Source organism: Amaranthus tricolor, chromosome 14 (genome assembly GCF_026212465.1).
Source record: "Amaranthus tricolor cultivar Red isolate AtriRed21 chromosome 14, ASM2621246v1, whole genome shotgun sequence".
Lineage (NCBI taxonomy): Eukaryota > Viridiplantae > Streptophyta > Magnoliopsida > Caryophyllales > Amaranthaceae > Amaranthus > Amaranthus tricolor.
In genome coordinates, this window is record NC_080060.1 from 5,209,131 (window position 1) to 5,231,763 (window position 22,633).

At 27.5% G+C, this 22,633-nt stretch overlaps 1 protein-coding gene across 1 annotated transcript; it reads left to right on the plus strand.

Annotated features, from left to right (window-relative positions):
* Nucleotides 1–13,362: 13,362 nt before the first annotated feature.
* Nucleotides 13,363–15,985, plus strand: LOC130800088 (bidirectional sugar transporter SWEET12-like). The gene is made up of 6 exons (XM_057663439.1): nt 13,363–13,542; nt 13,980–14,016; nt 14,249–14,459; nt 14,625–14,789; nt 15,180–15,299; nt 15,434–15,985. The coding sequence occupies exons 1-6, from the start codon at nt 13,485–13,487 to the stop codon at nt 15,716–15,718; spliced, it is 876 nt and encodes a 291-aa protein (XP_057519422.1). The 5' UTR covers nt 13,363–13,484; the 3' UTR covers nt 15,719–15,985.
* The last annotated feature ends 6,648 nt before the right edge of the window (nt 15,986–22,633 follow it).

Here is a 22,633-nt window from a genome sequence, read left to right on the forward strand (position 1 = left end):
TTGTTTATTTTAAAAAAATAAAAAATAAATATTTCAGGAATATAAAATATTGTGATTGTGGTTGTAGTTGCGGTGATGGTTGTGGTTGTAGTTGTGAATTATTATAGTAGTTGTATTCGAAAAAAATATCAAAAATTAGCTTCATTCAACTATAATCAATGAACGATTAGTGAAATTCACTTATAAAAAAATATATTTGATAAAAAATTGATTTCAATCAATAAAATTCAATTTAAAACAGTAAAAATTAATTTTAATCAATAAAAATCAATTTAATAAGTAAAATAAAATAAACTAAACGAAATCCAAATAAATAAAAATATAGAAATTTGGAAGAAAAGCAGATAGTTGAGAGACTTCGTCTACAGGTATTGGGTATTTTGCATGCCACTAATAGTTGTCACACTGAAAAGAGAAAAAGATAAAGAAAAAGAAACCACAAATACAATATTTGGTGTATAAAACAAAGTGAATTAAAACATGTACACTTGCTCTAATAATTTTCCTCTGTTTTGGCGTTATGCTTTAAGGATTTGGGGCACTATCTATACAATGAGTGATACTACTCACTATTCCCTTTGTCCTTTTGTATTTCGAATAGGTTTTATATGAACTTAATCTATATGGTATATATTAAATTAGGTTTGGTGAGCGTAAATTATGGAGTATGACTAAATAAAGTAGAGACTGAAAAACCAATATGCGCTTGTGAATTGAAGATTAAGAAAGAATACATAATAAAAACTGTGTGGACCAAGTTTATATTAGACTTTTACTTTAATTTGCTGCTGAAAGTGAGATTTTGCAAATGCAAAGGACATCATGGCTTCATGGGCATATATACAAATTTTAAATGTCTACAAATTGTTGCATGGAGTGGTGCTACCACTATGAAATACTGGAAAAAAGCTTATATGTTGCATCATATATGTTGCAGTTTTTTAAAGACGCAGCATATAAGTAGTTGGAAAAACAAAAATATATAGTATATGTTGCGGTTCTTCAAGAATCACAGCATATACCATTATATATTTTTTTTAAATTTCGCCCTTATGTAAAGCAAAAAATCCCTCTAAAATTTCCATTTTCATTTCACCTTCAACCTACGGAACCGCAATATATGATATTGTGTCATCTGTTGCTATCACAAGTGTTGCGGGTCAAAACCACAACATATTATGGGGATAAAACCGCAGCATATAAGCTTTTTTGTACTAGTGACACATAAGTTAAATAACTCAACTAATAGAATTATGAGTATATAAGCTCCATATTAAGAGGTCTCACCACAGAAGAGCAACTCATAAATTTCAAAGTTCATGAGAATTTCGTCCAATTTTTATTTGTTCGTCCCAATTTTTATTTGTTTGTCCTATCATATATATAAAAAATTATTTATTTTGTTTAAAATATATACATTTGGACAACACTATAGATCATTTGCTTATAAATTGTAGACAAATTTACCCTTCGAGTTTATATATTGATATAGTGTGGACATAAGAGTTGCCACAACTTAATTGAGAAAGATCACTTCATATTTTTATCATATAATAATATACAACAATAAAATAAGGGAAAATTGTGGAGTTAGAATAATAAAGAGTTGACATACATTGTTAGAGCAAGTGTCAAATCAACCTTAAGTGAAGATGTTGGCTTGATGGACTCAACACAAAGCAGCAACCAAAAGCTACTGAAAAGGCGCTCGACTGGTCGAACGAGTATGGATAGGTTGAACAATGAGTTGAGGGGTGCATCAGTGAAGTCCATCAGATTCTGATTTGACGCTCGACTGGTCGAGCAAAGGGCGCTCGGTCGAGCAAACATTAAGCCCCAAAACTAACGCCTATTGTGTTTTGTTACGGGATTTCCTTGGGCTTCAAGGGTTTGGTCCTAGGGCTTCTAATATGTGCTAGGCTATATAAGAGAGTTTTAGAATATTACTACAAGCAAGAGGAGAGGGAAATACATTAGAGAAGCTAGGGCATTGGCCATTAGAGTGTTTTCTTTGTATTAATGCCATTTGTAGAGTTTCACCATTAAAGGTGAAACCTTTATGGGTTAAGAGTGAGCTCTTGAATATTGTAAGTTGAGTCATTAGTGTAATTGTGATTATATTAATAATATGATACTTTATTTGAGAGGGAGGTATCATTAGATATCTCATAAACACATTGTGTTGATTGTTGTTGTTGTCTCTTGTTTATTCTCTATTTTTTCTACTCATCTTCTACTCATAGTTCTATCATTATTGCCTTATTGGGTCCGAACTATTCTCTTTCATATATATATATATATGTATATATCATTATCAATCATATTTCTTATGTTGTTGGTATCATCACTAAATCCTACTAATGTTGTTTCAATCATACTTTCTTGTAAGTAATTTGTTGAATGTATAGTCATGTAAGTAATCAACTATTTATGAAAAATATTGTTTCAATAATACTTTCTAGTCTTAATTCATTAGAATAATATATTTTTTGATAGTTTATGAATGATACATAAATGAAAATATTTTTTTTTACCTAAATGATTAAAGTACTATCATCCAATACTTAAAATTTAATGGTATTTTAATTTCATATGGTAGAGAATTAAGTAAGGTATAATTTTATAATACTTCATAAATCAATCAAATTAATATTATACAGGGAGAATTTTTATCATAGGGTAACAAATATTAAAAAGATATTTTATTTTAGGCTAATAAATATTGGTTAATTAGAAAATAAAAAGAGCAAAATTTTTTTTATTGTTGTGTCGTCATTTGTTACGAATTTTTTAATTCTTTATTAGTATATTGTGTAGATAGATAGATAAATAGATAGAAATTGCATTAGATAAGGAGTACCTTTATAATTTAGAGTGAATGGATCCTTGAAATATATTTACTATTTTTTTTCTTAAATTTGAGGATAGATTGGAGTATCTCTATAGACAGAAGGAAGAGAGAATTAATTCTTTCGCTAACGCATATTTTTGAATGATAATTTTCTAATTTTGATTAGGAAATTATCGTAATTACGAGGTAAGCAACTTAAGATAATCTTTCAAAATTATCGTAATTACGAAGTAAGCAACTTAAGATAATCTTTCAAAATTATCGTAATTACGATGTAAGCAACTTAAGATAATCTTACTCTTTTTTCTTTATACACACACTTACAAACAAGGACAATATATACTATTATTCATATATTGATTAGGAGTCAATTAAAATAACTATTAGAAATTTGATTGGACAATTTCCTTTTCCTTTATTAATAAGATGATGTAATAGATAAGGATAGGGTTTCTTCCATTGCCCACCTAACTCTTCAAAACAAAACAAATTAATAGGTGATTAACAAATAATCGCATAGACTACCCAAACTTTTCTCAAATTAATGGGTAGTAATCATATTATTATAATTAGATATAAGAATCTCTTTTAATAAATGAACTGCTCTTGTAAGTGATTATTTTTTGGTGATACAGATTTTAAATAATAAATTTATATTATTATAATATTTAATATGAAATAGCGCATTTTTCATTAAGACCATTTTATATAATAATTTATGTTAATAAATATTTAACTATTTTACATAATTTATAATATAATATAAAAATAATGTAAAATAAGTGAAACCAATATACTTAATTAACACATAGTGATAATCTTGTGTACTTAAATGACTCCCACAAAATTGAAACAGCACTAAAGAAATAGAGCAGAGACAATTTTAATTTACTTTTGAAAACGTTATCTAGATTTAAATGGGCATGGCTTTTTAGCCAGTATCGATCCGATCATTTGATTTTCTCAATTAGACTTTGGACCCTACTATAAAGATTTCATAAACTTTGCAAATTTATAACCATAAATAAATTCTCTTTTAAGACGGTTTTGGAGTCTGGTTATTGTAATATCGCCAAAATAGAGTTAAATCAATAAGGAAAAATTATCCTGAATAATTCTATTTATTGTCTATATGTTGTGAATAATCCTAATTATTGATTATTTCTAAATAATTCAACCTTTGTATTTCATATTTTTTGCTCACAGCACCCCTTGCCACATTTTAATCGGCTATTATAGATACCTACCACCAAAGAGGAGTACGGTTCAACCTAAAGAAGCATAAGGAGAAATAAGAAGCGAGTTTAATGGCTAGTAGGTACCTACAGTAGCCAATTAAAATGTGAAAATGGGTGTTGTCAACAAAAAATATACAGACGTTGGATCATTTAGAAATAATCAATAGTAAAGATTATTTACACAACAGATGACAAATAGGTGGAATTATTCAGAACAATTTTTTCAAATTATTGAAAATTGAATTTTATTTCAGACAAGGTCTCGAGATTAATTCTCATCAAACTTTTTATGTCTCTCAATCTTCCTTGTAATTCAAAACAAATTTAAAAAATAAAAAAATCGGTTTGGATATTAAAAAACCTACTTCACGCGTTTAAAAGAATCACTATGAACATATTTCACCATAAGACAAACTCATATAAAAATTAATGTTTTATTAATTAGATATTTATTCAAATGTTAATAATATAGATATTTAGCCCAAAATTAAGCACAACACTAGCTATGTTCTTGTTTTCGCAAATATATATATTGGCTACTAGAATACAAGAGCAACGAACCCTACAATCCACTTCACGACTGTAGTTTATCCAATCTATAATCAATAAAGAGAGCACTTTTATATTTTTCAGACCAAAAAAAAAAAAAATCCGACTATAAAATTTGTAAGTGGGTCATAATTTGGGTTACTCAGTCGGGTTTTATTGGGTAGAATTTTTATAGGGCTTGACTTATGTCTAATATTATAAGAACACAAATTCCTATGAGAAACGGTTTTTTTGAGAGACCAAATATGAGTGGGCCGATTCATTATATATTTTTAAAAATATTATAAGTACATATTAAGAATTTAATAATGTAAGTAGACATTTAAAATATTGAAAGTAGGCATTATGGATAATGTAATTAAGCATTAAAGATAATGTAAGTAGGCATTAAGAATACGATAAGTAGATATTAATCTTTAATAGGCTGGATTTTAAATACGTCTCTTAAAGAGACGATCTCTCAAGAGACTAGTTGTTATAAGAATTGGATTCAGTCGGTTCAATTACGAGTAAAGTCGAGTAACGGTGTACAGTTAAACGAAACGAAAAGAGCGGTTTTTTACACTACAGCAACAAATAGAAATTTACATACTAGAACAATTTTTGCATACTAATTGAAAATACTTTAATAATAGATAGAAATGATGCGCTTCTAAAATTGCGAATTTTGTTAAAACAAATATAAACTTTAAATCAAAAATACTCACAAGACCACATATGTCTTAATATCAAAATCATAAACGATAACTAAAAATAAATTTACGAAAATGTTATATTTTACAAAGGCATAGATACACTCATTATACATATAGAAGTATATCTTACAACATCTGAAAAAATAAACACTAACTACCTATCATTGAGATATACAATATACAATAATTATTAAAGAGAAAATTATAATAAACTACCTATTCTATATCTTTTTGCAAAAAATTACCTTATCTAAAATTTTTGCAAAAAAATACCTTATATAATACATTTTTTTGCAAAACACTACCTTATAACGGTTTTCACCGTTTGACCGTTTAAGATAACCTTTGACCGTCATGTGACAGTCACGTGACCCTTAAAAGACACCTCCTTCCTCATTTGATGAAGCTTCCATGGCTGCCATCGATAATCCGCTCACTACCTTCAACAAATTCAGTCAAGACACCACCGTTTAAACTCCAACTCCTATCTCTCCCATCGAATCTTCTGCTAAATCTCTCTTCCACGTTTCCATCGACGTCTCCGATGCGCCTGAAATTGCATCCTCTCATACACGCGCCGGACAATACTTGCAACTTAAAGTACCGGATTCTCCTAAGCCTTCTTTCCTTGCTATTGCTTCGCCTCCGTCCCTTGCTGCTGCTCATGGCGAGTTACAATTCCTTGTGAAGACCGCTGCGGGGTCCACTGCTGAACTTCTTTGTGGGTTGAAGAAAGGTGATGTTGTTGAATTGACCCCTACTATGGGTAATGGTTTCAATGTTGATCTGGTGGAGAGGGGTTGAGAGAATGTAGGCATAATTTGTTGAAGATGAAGTAGTATGCCGGTTTATAGATCTTCCATTGATTGAATTTGTTGAAGGTAGTGAGCGGTTTATCGATAGCAGCCATGGAAGCTTCATCAAATGAGAAAGGAGGTGTCTTTTAAGGGTCACGTGACGGTCAAAGGTTAAAATTAACGGTCAACTGTTAAAATCCATTAAAAGGTAGTGTTTTGCAAAGAATTGTGTTATATAAGGTAGTTTTTTGCAAAAAATTTTACATAAGGTAGTTTTTTACAAAATGTGGTATAAATTAGGTAGTTTCTTATAATTTTCTCATTATTAAAATTTAAAACTTAATATATTAAAGATCATTAATCTTTAAACCTTCGTATATAATACTGACCTTAATTTGAATTTCAATATCCCTTAAAAACAATAATTTTGCATAACTAATAGTGTTATACTAATTTTAATTTGGTTATAATTTTAACAGAACATTAATTTTACTACAAATAAGACAACAAACATTTAGCACACCTAAACTAAATGTAATAAAGTCATTAAGTTGGACTCTGATATCCAAAAAAAAAACATAATTTATAAATTAAACAAACATTTAGCATACACAAATAATACATTTATGATTTATTGTGTGTGAGGGAGACATTTATGTAAACAAAGAAGAATAAAATTGATAGTATTTCATTTTCAAACTTTTACTTTTAAAGTTAGAATAAGGATAAAGTGTTATATGACCGGTAGCCGTTAAATTAAGGAATCCAAAAGAGCGTTTTCAAGTTAACAAATTTTGGCGGCTAAAGAATTTTAATTTCACTAGGTGTTTTTCTAATTAGGGAAAGCCTTCTTACTCCCTCTATCTAGAAATTAACTATTTTTATTTTAGTACCTCATATTGTATTTTTTTTTTAATCTTCATTCTTGCAGTAACTTTAATTTTCATTATCATTATTATTAATTAATATCCCACTCAAAAACAGGGTTTGAGTGAGAAAAAATAACGAATAATTCATACTTGCACCTCTTAAAGGGAAGGTCAGAGCAATGTTATCAATTTAACCCCAAAAAAATAAAAGCCCTGCATAAAAAGAAATGTGGTTAATTTATTTAATTTTCATCTCATCTACAATTTCATACATTTCTTTTACTTTTTCATAAAATACACTATATGTTTTTGCCATATTTACTTATTTTTCTTGATTTTCGCTCGATTTATACATAGATTGATTTCTTTCTTTGAGAGGAAATATCTTTATTCTTTACTTGTTGACCCTTGGATGGAACTAAAATTTATGATTCTAAGTATACTAAATGCCTAAATTGTCATCTAATTGCGATTACACGTCATGGATCCTAAGCTTATACTTGATCATATATAAAGTAACCAAACTAATACTAAATGGTCAAAACTCATAACTCAAGATTCAAGAATATCTTGCAATGGTTGGCTTTGCTTTCTATAAATATTGGAGAATATTTGTTGAGGACTAACTTCTTAGAGTGGTTATTGCTAATAATATAGTGATGCAACTTGGATATCAATGATCACCCTTCACCAAACTTACTATAAATATTTTTAACTATGGTGAAATTATTAACTATGATTGAACTCCCTCAACTTGTTGTTTATTTTTTAATTTTTGGAAAATTTTATGTACTAATCGTGAGTTTTTGGCTTTTTATAAATGTTTTTTGAAATCTACATGGTGGTCTTGAGTTTTTAACTTTTTCATGTGATAAACAAAATGTTAAGTTTTTGGTAAATTAAGTATTTATTTCGACTGAATTTTAATATATGGTCAATTAAGGTGATCAAGACGTTTGTTTCTTGAAAAAAAATGTCATTACGTTGCGAAAAAGTAGAGTAAAATTAACAAAAAACTTCTTTTTTGTCTGTCGTGTGGAAAAAATTGAAAGCTTAAAGTTACTATATGTGAATTAAAAAAAATTTGAGTACCACGTGAAAAAGTCGAAAATTGAGGGTCACCACATGGAATTTTCCTTAATTTTTTTTTGCTAGATTAGATATATATATTCGTGTTATGTATGGTTATTAAAAAGTTTAATGACTATATGAATTAATTTTAAATATTCTATAAAGTGCTTAAGTGAAATCAGATGAGCAAAGTAAAATTACACTTTAAATTTTTGTGTCTGATAAATTTTGTGTTTAAGTAATTTTTACAGTTATGTTCATCTAATTTCAAATTAAATTAAGTAATTTTTATAATTGTTCATATTTAATTTGTATAAAAACATGACGTTTGAATATATTTATATATGATAATTAGTATTTTAAGGTATATAACTAGATTTCAAATAATCATGTCATTAAATTTACTTTTTACGTCATATACGATAAATACGTTAAAAATGTTCTATATTCAAATAACAACTTTTCTAATTTTATCTATATTAAATAACAAGCTAAGAAATTAGTGCTGGAAATCTGGAACATATATAGTAGCCCATAATTTCATCTACCACTAAAAAAAATTATATATTTATGCTAGAATAGTTTTATTATTTGTATTTTTTGACATTCAAGATTGAAAATATTACCCAAAATAATTCAATCTAAAATTGGGATTATTTATAAAGTTAATTAAAAGTTGAAATTATTGTAGGAAAATAAATTAAAGGTATGATTATTTTGGTAATTTTAAAGATTAACACAAATATGGATTTTAGTATAATTTCTGATGTAATAAACCTTTTTAAGATCATTAGTTCTAGACAAAATTTGGTTTAAAAATTAAGAATATGTAGCAACTATCAAAAGAGTACGGGGAATATATATATATATATATATATATATATATATATATATATATATATATATATATATATATATATTTATATATATATACATATATATATATACATATATATATATATATACATATACATATATACATATATATATATATACATATATATATATATATATAGGGTCGCGTTCAGATGCAAACCACAGTTCTATGCGAACCGTGAGAACCAAAAAATGTGTTACTTTTTTCCAGAAAAGGTGCTAGTTTTGTATAAAAACTGTGCTACTTTTGTTTTCAAAAAAATCTGGTACTTTTTACCAAAAAACAGTAACTGTCAGAAAAAAATACAAATCCAAAATAACACGTTTTTCTGGAAAAAGTAACACCTTTTTATGGTTCTCACGGTTCTCATATAAGGATGGTTTTCACTTGAACTTCTCCTTATATATATATATATATATATATATATATATATATATATATATATATATATATATAATGAACATAGATTTATGGTTTGAAAAGACTAGGGAGTATCTTAATTCTTAATAGTATCTCTAGTTGTTTGAACTTTGAAGGAAGTATCCTAAAGGCACCTTTTATTATTCAAGCATACTACTAAAGTTAAGGAATTTTTGACCAAATTTTCATTCATTTTCTTTTTTATCATCTATACTCACCTTAAATAATTCAATTTTATTTTGGATTAAAAAAACTTTTAATCTTTTTTTATTTTTTTAAAGTGTTATATTTTGATTAAATCAACTTAAATTAATGTTTCATAAAAAATTCCATTAAAAATCAATATCTCTTCTATTTAAGCGGTCTCAAATATTAATCCTTTTTCTTAAAAATTGTACAAATAAACGGAACTCATATTCATGAGTACATTCCTAAGAAGCTACATTTTCTTTCCTTTGTTCTTTCTTTCTTGTCATGAAAGCTATCTTATATATATTGAGCTGATTGATAAAATTGATTATGACTCAATTTGATTCAACATAATCTGCATTTTATTTTCTAATTTAAAGCCCTCTCTATTTTAAATATTTTCATAATTTTGGTTCTATTTTAAATAAAGCATAAGCTAATGTCGATTAATATTTGAGATCTTTAATTTATAGAGGTCTATGCAATTAAATACCTTGCACATGACCAAAATAATTCACCACCCACACTTTATTTAGTTCTGAAAAATTACAATAATTAATATTTTCCTACTATTTCTTTTCCTTGCCCTTTGTTCCTATTTATAGCACTTTTTATTCCTAAGTATCATAAGTAAAATTTTACTTTTTATATTCTTTTCCCACTCTTTTTAAAATTATCACCATTTACTATTTTTCTTTATATTTTTATCTATATAATTTTCTATAAACATTACAATAATAGAGAAAAAAAATAGATATTGCAATTATTAATATTAATTTGTTATTTATTTTAAATTTAAAACTTATGCTAATATATGGGTCCTCTACTCCTCTCATTCTCATAGTTTAATAAAAGAAAACTAAGTGCGCATGATTTTTTTACACCATTCGTATGCTTAATTTTTTTAGATTAAATTCACCCAAAAAATTCAACAAAAAATATCGCTATAAAAAACTCTTAAAAACATTTATCACCTCTAAGGCCATCATCGCCATGTCTATGTATGGTACTTTCAATATATTTTAGTAAAATTAATAATTAATCACAATAACATATCTATATCATATTTTATATATCATCTTCATAAATGTCATAACTTAGTCCAGAGATCGAAGACCATTAAAAAATAATTATAAAAGATCAATAAATGAAAACAAACAACGCAAATTACAAAATAATAAACAACTCATGTAACATAAATTGAAGCACAAATATATATATATATATATATATATATATATATATATATATATATATATATATATATATATATATATATATATATATTTATAAAAGCCTAAAAATACTGTTGGGATGAGTTATCCCACATCGATAAATTGATAATGGTGTGCACGTTTTATAAGCTATTAGAGACCTTCTTCCCATTGCCATATGGTTTTGGGATGGTATATATCTCCTTGGCTTATGAAGTGTGTGCACTTGTGTTCCCCCGTTAATATGCTGGCATTCACAATAAGTCCAGCCTAATTTAACAAATACCCTTTTTTTTTAATTGAAAGGCTGAAAATACTTGATTGACATAAAGTTCCTTTTTTTAAGACCTAGACGAACATTTATCCTTGCCTAAATTACTTTTGCTACATTTGGTATTTAAAAATTTTGATAGATAACGAAAATTTTCATTTTGCACCAAATAAATTAGCAATATATTGAAATTTAACATAAAATGTCGACAACAATCTATATGATCACTTAAAAGTTTTCGTACGACTAATAACTTATCGGTTTTGCCCTCTCGCATAACATTCTACTATTTTGTAAAAATTTATACCTATGAAATACAAGAATCCAATAAGATCTATACTTTCTTCGTTTTCGCATGTTTTTCTGAAGTAAAATCTTTGAATTTTAATGATATTTTTTTATTATAAATTTCTAATCTGTACCAAAAATCATATTCACGTGTGATCTTAATTAATAGAATCGGTTTAATGTATATTTTTTAAATATCAACCTTTTGTAATTTTTTAAAGCTCACAATTAAAATTTTTTGACATTTTGAGTTTGCATTTAGAATCTCCGAAAAAAATAAATGAAAGTACAATTTAGGACAATGATTTTCATAGCGAAACATTAAGTAATAAATATAACTAAGGAAAAATTACCTAGAATAATCTAACATTTTTATGATTTTTCCACAATAATCTCACATATTGATTAACTATGAATAATCACAATTTTGGGGGCATTTTCCTAAAGTAAACTTGGTAACCAAAATAACTTACTATAGCAACTTAAATTTAAAAAAAAATAAATTAAAATAAATGTCAAAAAAAAAATGCTAAAAAAGTTTTCTTATTATTTTTATTATTCAGAATTTTTTATGTAAATTTTTCTCTAATTTTATATTAATTTTCAATTTAATTTTTTGGTGAATTATCTACTATAGCAGGTCATCGGGTTATCCAAATTATTCTAGGCAAATACCATCTAAAGTTATGATTATTCATGATTAATCGATAGGTGGAATTATTAAAAGAAAATCATGAAAAAGTTGAATCATTCTAGAAAATATTTCCTATAACTAATTATCATATAGAAAATATGGATATGAAATAGTTAACGCTTCAAAATTTGTTATATATGGGATGAAAATCCCTACTAACTAAAACTCTAGTTAATATAGTTAGTTCTTTTAATATTTTGTATAGGCAACGAGAATTGAACTTGTATCAGAAAATGGATCTCAAATCTTAGACACCGTTACTAAAACCGTTTGAAGTAAGATAAACAATAAACATATATTATGCAACAACTTCATCAAATTGAGGATGGGTGTTTACCAATTAAAGACATATTAGTTAGATAGAGTGAGGGGATTGAAACCCCTTACAAAAACTGAAAAGTATGAGTTGTAAGCCTTAAACCACTTGGTGGGTGACACATCAGAAAGATTAATCTGTGGGTCCCTCTATACTTGAGTCTTATTACCTTAATCAGTAATAGGTAATAACAACTAGGACATTAAGATTAGAAGGTTTATGGGTTATATGACCAAAAATAGATTATATTTGTAGAATTAAGACCATAAAAACATGAAGAAAAAGTGAACTAATTGAAAAGCAAGAGTAGATCAGGAATAACCAAGAATTCCGGGTGCATGCCAGGCAGGTAAGAATCTGAAGGGTAACGGACAAATCATACATATGCACTCTGGGTAAGGAGAAATGCTCACATTTAATTTACTCCAAATAAATAGCTTCTCGTAAAGAGAAAGATGAGTAACATATAACGTGCTTGGGAAGACACTTGCAACTTATAACACGCATTAAAACTGTAGTAAATGAGCCATGATAACAAAAACTATTAAAAGTCTAAATCACAGATACGATGCTTTCCGCTACTTCTATTGTTTAGATATGACAGAGGTCATTTAATTAAAATATCTACAAATTTTTACTTGTGTAACACAAAATGTAGAGGAATAAGACTCGAGTTAGTTAGTTAGTTATACACAGATACATATATAGTGTTTGACCTACTCTATACTAGTATCTTAAATTTACTGTTGATGACAAATTTTTAGATAGGGGATAATGTAAAAATAGCAAATGAGAGAGAAACAACTTGTAAGAGGAAATAATAATGGAAAAATAAAAATGAAATAAATTAAAATAAAAAGAAGGGATGAAGATAGAAAGATAATTGATCACCACAAATCACATCTAATTCACATAATGTTCATTATTGCATCCAAAAGTTGTGGTTTTTAAAATGTTTTTTCTTTTTTTTTCTACACTTTTTCTCCACTATATAAAGAGACTCTTTGCGCCCCTTACAAATTCGTCAAAGAACAAGCAATTGCATTTAGAAAAACACTAAAAGAAAATATATCTCTTCATCCTTACTCACAAAGTAAAAGAAATAAAAAGAGTGAAACAAGAAAACCCAAAACCCACAAAAAAAAATGTCTTTTGCCCATTTCTTTGAGCATCTCCCATGGATAACCATCTTTGGTCTCCTAGGTATATATCTCTTTAATAATAAAATATTTTCGCTTGTCATATTTTATCTATGTAATACTGTTTTTATTATTTTTTTTCTTAGCTTTTTATTTGAATACTAATTCGCAAATTTTAACTCTAACTTAAAATTCAAAAAATTTCAATTGTAATTTTCAAAATAATACTAAAAGTTTATTTTTTCAACTTATTGAATTTTGCAATTCTTTGTTATATACTTACTATTTAGAACTTTCATATTACAATACATTAGTGCATGGAAAAAAGTATAGCATGCACTAACACTAAACAATAACAATAATAATGATCATAATAATTTACTCACACTTTTGCAATCATTGTTTACATGATAACAACATAGAAAGCACCTTTGGATGAAAAACATGTTTTAAAATTCATTCACTAATGAATTGCTTTTATATACTTTTGCCCTCTCATAGGTAACACAATTTCCTTCATGGTCTTCCTTTCTCCAATGTAAGTACTCTTTTTAATCTTAAAATATTAATGATTTAATTAAAATAAAATAAAAAATACATATAAAAACAATAATAACATTTCATTATCCTAACATTAATAGAATTTAGAGTTGAATGTACACAATCTTATCTTTATTAATGATAATAAATAAGTTATTTTTGTTAATTCTTAGCAGTAAATATAATCTGCAACTCAGATAAATTAATAAATATGTAATTTGTGATTGCAGTCCAACATTTTATCGAATTTATAAGAAGAAATCAACGGAAGAATTTCAGAGCATTCCTTATGTGGTGGCATTCTTCAGTGCCATCCTTTGGCTATTTTATGCATACATCAAGAAAGATGTTATCTTTCTCGTTACAATTAACTCTTTTGGTGTCTTCATTGAAACCATTTATATCTCTATTTTCCTCATCTATGCCAACAAGAAAGCTAGGGTAATATAATTCCTTAATTAATAATCTTTAAATTAATTCATATTAGTAATTATTAGACAAAATATTATATAATATTTAAATAATATTTTGGTTAATAATAATAATCTTATATTTTACATGCAATAATATGGCATTAGAAACTAATTAATATATATTAAATTGCAGATGTCAACTGTGAAGAACTTAGCTCTATTTAATGTATTCGGGTTTGGAGTTATTGTCTTCATAACAATGGTCATTGCACACTCGACTCGTACTCGCTTGTTGATCCTTGGATGGATTTGCCTCGTTTTCTCTTTGTGTGTTTTTGTCGCGCCTCTTGGTGTCATGGTAATTACTTAATAAATTCATATTTTTTTATTTTCTCCTAATGATACTCGTAAAAGGATAATTCTATAGTATAATAAACTTAATGAAAATACTTTTATAAAATTTTTATAATATTTATTTATTTGAGTCACAACATAAATATTTTGAGAAGTCATTTGTTATTTTTGAGTTTTTTAATTTGTCACCATCATCAATTATTTTCATGCTCAGTATATCTGTAATCTGCTCATAAAAGCTATGGATCATGGTTAGATGACGGTAGAATATATCTTCATCAAAATATATTTAAATTTTTGTAATTAATAATTAACTGTAAAAAAACAAATCTATAAAATCTGTGTCCCACGGAATATAAAATTTGTGACTAATGAAATTATAAAACCATTGCAGAGGAAAGTAATACGTACAAAAAGTGTGGAGTACATGCCATTCTTCCTCTCATTTTTCCTTACCATAAGTGCTGTTGTATGGTTCTTCTATGGTCTCCTCAAGCATGACTACTACATCGCAGTACGTATCATTCTAAACATTTCATTACTTTAATATCATTTAATTTATCGGTAAAATTTCATTTTCAAAGAAAATTTAAAACCCTAATAATAATATTAATTTATTTTTGATTTAATTTTTAAAAATGATAATAGGTGCCAAATGTGCTCGGATTCAGCTTTGGGATAGTCCAAATGGTACTATACATGATGTACCGTAACTCAAAGCCAATTGAGAAGGACATTGAAGTGGGCAAAACTAAGGAACCTTCATGTGACCAAATCATCATAGAAGAACCAATCAAGCTTCAACCAAAGAATACACAAAACGACAACGTTTTTGCTATTCAAATTCCTAACCTAAACATGCTTAATGATGATCAATTAATGAAAAACATTGCTCATAATGACCACACTCCTCAAATATCAGTTGCTGGCTAAGCAGCTCACCTAACTTTTTCCATCTCGTATTTCAAATAACCAATACATGGGTGTTTGTAATTGTATGTAATTGTCATGAAGTTTATGCTTCTTGTGTAGTATTTCATCCCATTCACTATTTCTCATCACCTTTCTTTTTGAATATTTTTACCCATAAGTTTTTCTTTTTTTATTTTCCACTTTTTAGAGCATAATTTAATCTTTGTAATTGTTGCAATCATATAAGGAAAAATGGAAAATGTCAATAAAATTTTAGTAATTTCCTTATCATTGGAGTATATTAAATATAATGCAATTGTATTATTGTTAAATTGATTGTTTTAATTTCCTTTTTTGGAGCAATTCTATACATAGTAGTTAGCTCTCAAAGTCAATTACGATGAATAAATTTAGTTAAACGACTATTTGTTAAAAAATAATATCAATTATGATTCATTCGCTGAAAATAATATCTAATACTATTGGAATAATATTCTCATAATAATTCAAAGTTTTAGAAAATTTAGTTAATCTTCTCAAAATACTCCTAATGTTTTAGAAAAAAAAACTTCAAATCATTAATTATAGAAAGGTTACTCCAATAATATAGATTTTTCTAAGTAATTAACCAATATTTAAGGAACTTTTAAATCGAATAAGTCATATTTGAGATTATTTTTAAATTTTCCTTAGAGTATACATATTTGTAGAAGTTAGTTGCTATTTTCAGATAATTATCTATTAACTAAAAAGTTTCAATGGCTCGGTTTTCATATTAGAAAATTTATGTTTTCTATGCTTATAGTGGCGGTTGCCTTTAAAAACGAGTGTAGAATTACTCGATATTTTGCTTACGTGTTCATCGGGATCGTTAAACAAACAATGTCAATCTTTTAATTTCTAAGGATTATTGTAAATTTCACGAACTAATATATCAATTATATCCTTTAGATCGATAATTAATTTATTGGGATGATGATATGGCAAATCATTAGACATGCAAAATGTTTGCATGGTGTATTACGTACACATTGAAAATGACTGAAATAGACTATTAAGGCACACTACCATGATCCATCTTCGGCATACTAATCTCAAAAATGGGCAACTTGGCATGAGTCCCAAATTTGCTTTAAAGAAAGATAAGTTGTGATAAGTTAACAAAGAGAAAAAGCTACGCCTCTTTTTATTGTAGCAAAGTAATGCTTATGAATGAAGATAGACCATGATGAAAAAAGTGTATTAAAGATTATGCTAATTGCTTGTCATTAATTAATATTGTTATTGAATCAGAAATAAGGAGTTTAGAGTGAAATTAGGGTTGCCCCTATCTCTGTAAAGATGGGTGAAAATAAATTGAGATGGTTAGGGCATCTATAGATAAAGACTTTTAATGTCCTCGTAAAGAGGATCGAAAGCATCATAGTGGAAGGTATGAAAAGCTGAGAAAAACCTAGGAAAACATGAGAGGAACAAATTAAAAATAACTTACATACTTACACCTCTTTGAGAACCTGACCTGGGATAGGGGTAGTTGGAGGCGCGTTATCCATGTCTTAGATTACTAATACTCTCTCGCTTACGTGTTGGCGTTCTTGTTCTTTGCCTTTGCCTTTGCGCATCATTCTTTTACTTGTTTTTACCTAGTTATTATTATTATTTTATTTATATGTATTTTATTTATTTTTAATTTTATGATTAAGGGTCAAGTTTATATGGTAAGAGATTCAGTTTCACTTGGTTCTTTTCATTGCAAAAACCTCTGTTTTTGAGGATCTTTCTTGAGCCAATTGACTCTTTGGCTGCATTCTTATTTATTGGTATGTATTGCCACTTTCCTTCCTTCCTCAGATCCTAATCATAGTTTCCTATAGGCGGAATACACTGAATACGATGATGATGATGCTTGTCATTAATATTATCATTTCATGAGAATTAAATTTTATCTCAATTGGAGTGAGTATGATCACTTTCTCCAGATATATAAAATTTCAAAATTGATTTTCACTTAAGCTTTCTATTCTCTCAGCCTACCATATAATCCATATAATATTTTCTTTCATAAATTTCATTCCAATGCGTTACCGGCCATTTAAAGATGTTGAATAAGGTGGTAAAGAAAAATTGTGAACAAAACTTTTTCATGATCAACTTTTCATTACTATGGAAATGACATGGTAGTATGATACATCATATGAAAATTTGCAATGTAAATCTTTCTCATTACCGCCATTTAATACCAACAACCAAGCTAACCGATATTACTTTGACCCTGTTTTATCCTCTCTTGACTCTTTTACCATTATTTACAAAGTAATACTTTCACCTTTTTATAGCTTTACCTCTAATATGAGAATGGAGTTTTAAAGCATTGTTTCCTAAATGGGAAATTCATAGAGCGAACAAAATATGAGTATAAGTATTCATATAACTTATATCAAATTTAAGTAATAATAAAATGAACTAAATTGATTCATAAGTAATAATAAATTTAAGTATTCATAGAGTAACCTAAATATAAGTATAAGCATTGTTTCCGTCTTTCGATCCTCACCAAATCCTGATCACAGTTTCTATAAGCAAGATATATTAAATACGATGATAATAATACATTTATGCAAGCAAATTAATTTGAATTTAATATATCCACTTGTTGAGGAAAACATAATATTGAAACTATTCTTTGGGACATTATAAATCTATAATTAGTAAAGAATAATTGTACGGAGTAACAAAGAAAAAATGACTGCAGTACTACTTAGAGAATGCCAGTATAGAGAGGAAATGGATGCTAATTGCTAGCCAGCTACAAACTTTCTAGTCACATGACACTAAGAAATAAGGGTAGACACACAGAATCTACCAAATTCTTTTAAGGTTTCAACTATTTGCTCCACTTCAAATTTTAATTCTAATACTCCCTTCAATTGAATTGTTGGATTTAGTTTTAGCACACTATCTAATGTACTAATTTAGTTCTAAATATTTCTAATTGTACATAATTAAAAATTATAAAAATTTGATATTATAAAATTTACATTGAGACGAATCAAACATGATCCCACATGACTATATTTTGACGTCTAGATCAAGAATAAAATACAAATTAAGAGTGATCGATAAATAGTGTCAAAAAACTAAATGGGACAACTCAAATAAATCGGAGGGAGTATTAAATTTATCTTATTTTTACTTTTGTCATAAATTATTACAGGTTTTTTTTTATATTCACATTTTATCTTACTTATACATTTATTTATTTCCCTACAAAATAGAGTTTTATTTCATCCATTTTTCTTAAATTCTTATACAGAATATATATGAGGCAAATTTGGAGAATATAGCCGGACATCCTTTGTCCTTGCTTACCAAGGGCCTCCTCATTGTTCTAAAAGGAGTAGATTCTTTTGCCTATTTTCAGTAACTTCTTTGTATGGGGTGGGAGTTGTTTAATTACATTCTTACGTATATTTGTATATATAAATATAATATACATTATTTCACTCGTATCAACTAAGATATTTTCGTAGAAAATCAAGTCTTATTTCAATTGAAATAAGTATATTTTTTAAAAAAAAAAATTAATGCAAAAGTTATCAAACTCTCCCTTAACCTACCTTGTAATCCAAAAAAAAAAAACAGATATTTGAAACCAATTCCTCCATTTTAAGGTAAACTGAATTTTCTTATATTTTTGGATTATAAATTAGTTCCTACTAAGGGTTTAGGCCAATTTCTTTTTTGGATTATAAAAATGAAAAAAAGAAACTTAAGCAATTTATGCATGAGTGAATGTATTAAGTGAGATGATATGGATTATATTTGGTTATATGCTTAGATGTTGAATTTCTTCTTTTATTTTTTAAATCACTTAGATGTTGAATTTTAACAAGTGAATCTATATTATTAAAGGAATTGTTGTATTTAATTTGAAAAAAATATAGTATTGCCTCCGTTTCTTTTCAATTGTCCCATTTGATAAATATTTACCAACGCATTAATATATACTACCCTTAATCTTATAAAAACTAGATATTAATAAATCATATGTTGGGACGAATCAAATAAGATCTCGTTTGACTATGAGTTAACTTATAGGTTAAGAATAAAATAAAAATTAAGAGTGAATGATGAATAGTGTCCAAAAATCAAATGGGACGTTTGGAACGAAACGGAGGGAGAATTAATTTAGGACAAAGAGAGTACGTGTTGAAGGACTCTTTGGCTGCACTCTCCTTTATAGGTATGAGTTGTTGTCTTTCTTTCTCCTTAAATTCGACTCTAATCATAATTCTTATGGGCGAGATGCATGATGAGATGATGATGAGATTATGTGGTGTAATTTTGAAATTTGACATTATTTTGCAACACAAGATTATAGGCGGTGACGCGGGGTACAATAAAAATCAGCCAAGAATTCAGTCTATAAATAAAGCAAATCTTTTGTTATTTTTGTGGAAAAATCAATAGATTAAAATAAATATTTGCAATTCTTTAAAAAATAGTAATTATAATGTCTTAAAGATATGTCAATCTAATACATATTTGGATCAAATTTTTAAATTTTTGCGTTAATAAAATTGATAAATGGTAACAATATTTTGAAATAATTCTTCCTAAAAATTTAGAGAAAATTTTAAGCCATGACTTTTAATTTTAGAACATTAATGTTCTAATGTAATGAAAACAACTATTTACTCTTATCAATAAACATTCCTTATAATGCTATTTTATCAAATAATAATAATTTTTAAAAGTTGTGTTTTAACCATATTAAACCACTAACATATTGTAATCGATCAATGTCTTATTTGATTTGGCACCAATTTAAAATTAAAAAAAGAAGGAATAAAGGAAAAAAAAAAATTTAATGATAGATCAACGAAAATTGTGTTAATAATATATTGAATTTCAGACAGAAATAAGAAAAAAATGTTACGGGGTAAGGAAATTGAACAATTATTGTCACTACAGTAGAATTAACTTTTTGCGATATAAGATTTAGTTACATTTTAAAAATGTCACTGATTTATATATTTTTAGTGAAATTACTGTTGATTTTTATTTTACGTTCCTCACTAAAGTGATTAAGTGACACTTTATTGGCCTTTGGTGACATATGTAACTGTTACTATATAGTCTAAGTGGCATTTATGAGAAATGTCAATAAATCCTATATCACGAAAAGTTTTAGTATGATTTTTTATTATGCTGCTAAAGAATATTATAAATATCACTATACCTACTATATATGTCATTAAAAATTTAAAATAGTAAAATTTATATTAAATGTTAATTAATATATCACACTAAAAATATATTAGGTTGTAGTGTGTGAATATGCTTAAATTTTGACAATTGATTAAAATAAAGAGGTTATGTGGAACAAGTAATTAATAATTTATTTTTCAAGTGTAAAACCACTTTAATTTAAACAACAAATTACAAAATTATTTCTTATTTGGAAATCTTGAATTTAATTCAATTAAATTCCAAAGGTAGGCTCGTTAGCCTTTATTACTCATTTGTACTGTATAGTTTGATTTAAGGAGAAAAATTATTTTTATTAAGAGAGAGGTAAATAATGATAATAAATAAAGAGAGAGAATGAATTATATGGATGAAATTAATTAAAAAAGAGTTAAAATGTATAGATCAGATTAAAAAAAGTGGTAGGTCATTGTAAAAAAAAATGATGCAAATTGATTAGTAGACATGCATGAAACATATCTATTTTGCTTAGCTAATCTTACACTTTTTATCTTCCTTTTTTCTTAAAACAACTAACACTATTTTTCTGGATCTGATTCTACTAGAAAAGATTAATCAGGAACAGTTAATCGGTCAGCCCCACTATTTCCCAATAAGTTTAGCTTAGATTTAACAAATATTTAATTTTAGAATTAACCTATGATATATCGTAAAGGAACCAACTTAATTAAAAGTTTAAGTTGATGGTAGAGTTGTTCATGGGCGGGCTTGGACGGGTAGCGGACCGGGTATTTGCTATAAAATCTACCCGCAGGCACAAATATACAAAACCGCGCCCGCATTTGAGGGCATAATTTTTTGTCGCTACCCGCCCATTTTTAAAACGGGCGGGACCCGCGGGTAGGCGGGTATTTATTACATAAATATCAAAAATATAACACAAAATATAAAGTTGGGTTTTGATAATAATTAAAATACAATACATTGTCCAAAATACTCCAAATACATAAAAAGTCTCAAAATACTCGAATTACATGTATATAAAAATACATAAAAAGTTTCAAAAAACTTGGTCAATGGTAACTTAATATAATTGATTATTAAAAATTTAATATATATTAAACTAAGCGGGCGGGCGGGTATACCCGCGGGTATTTTTTTAGTGTCGCTACCCGCCCATTTATCTTGGCGGGCGGGTACTACCCGTCTAAACTTAAATTTTTTTTTAAAAACCGCTGTCCATGCCCGCCCGTTTTTCGAGCCGGGCGGACCGGGCCTGGCGGGTAGCCGGCCATGAACAGCTCTAGTTGATGATTAAGATTCCAGGACATGTTATATGCTCTAACACACCCCGTCACACAAAAGTCCTTTGGGCTAGAAGTGTAGACGAAGAACATGCTCTGTTTACCGGGGGTGGATGAGATTCAATCCCGTTACCTTCCGTCACATAGCTCTAATACCATTTTAAGGAATCAACTCAACTAAAAATTTAAGTTGATGGTTGAGGCTTTGAATGTGTTATATACTCTAAAATACAAACAAACAAAAAAAAAAAAAAATTAAAAATGTGTAATGGTGAAATGTACAAAATGGTTTGGCAGGGTGCAGCTTGATCGGGCGGGCCTCTGAAATGTCCTATTCTTCTTTCTAATTTTTCTCTTTTCTTCTTTAATTTGCCCTAATGGCTTTTCCATTTTATATGTTTAACTCATTTCTAACCTAGCT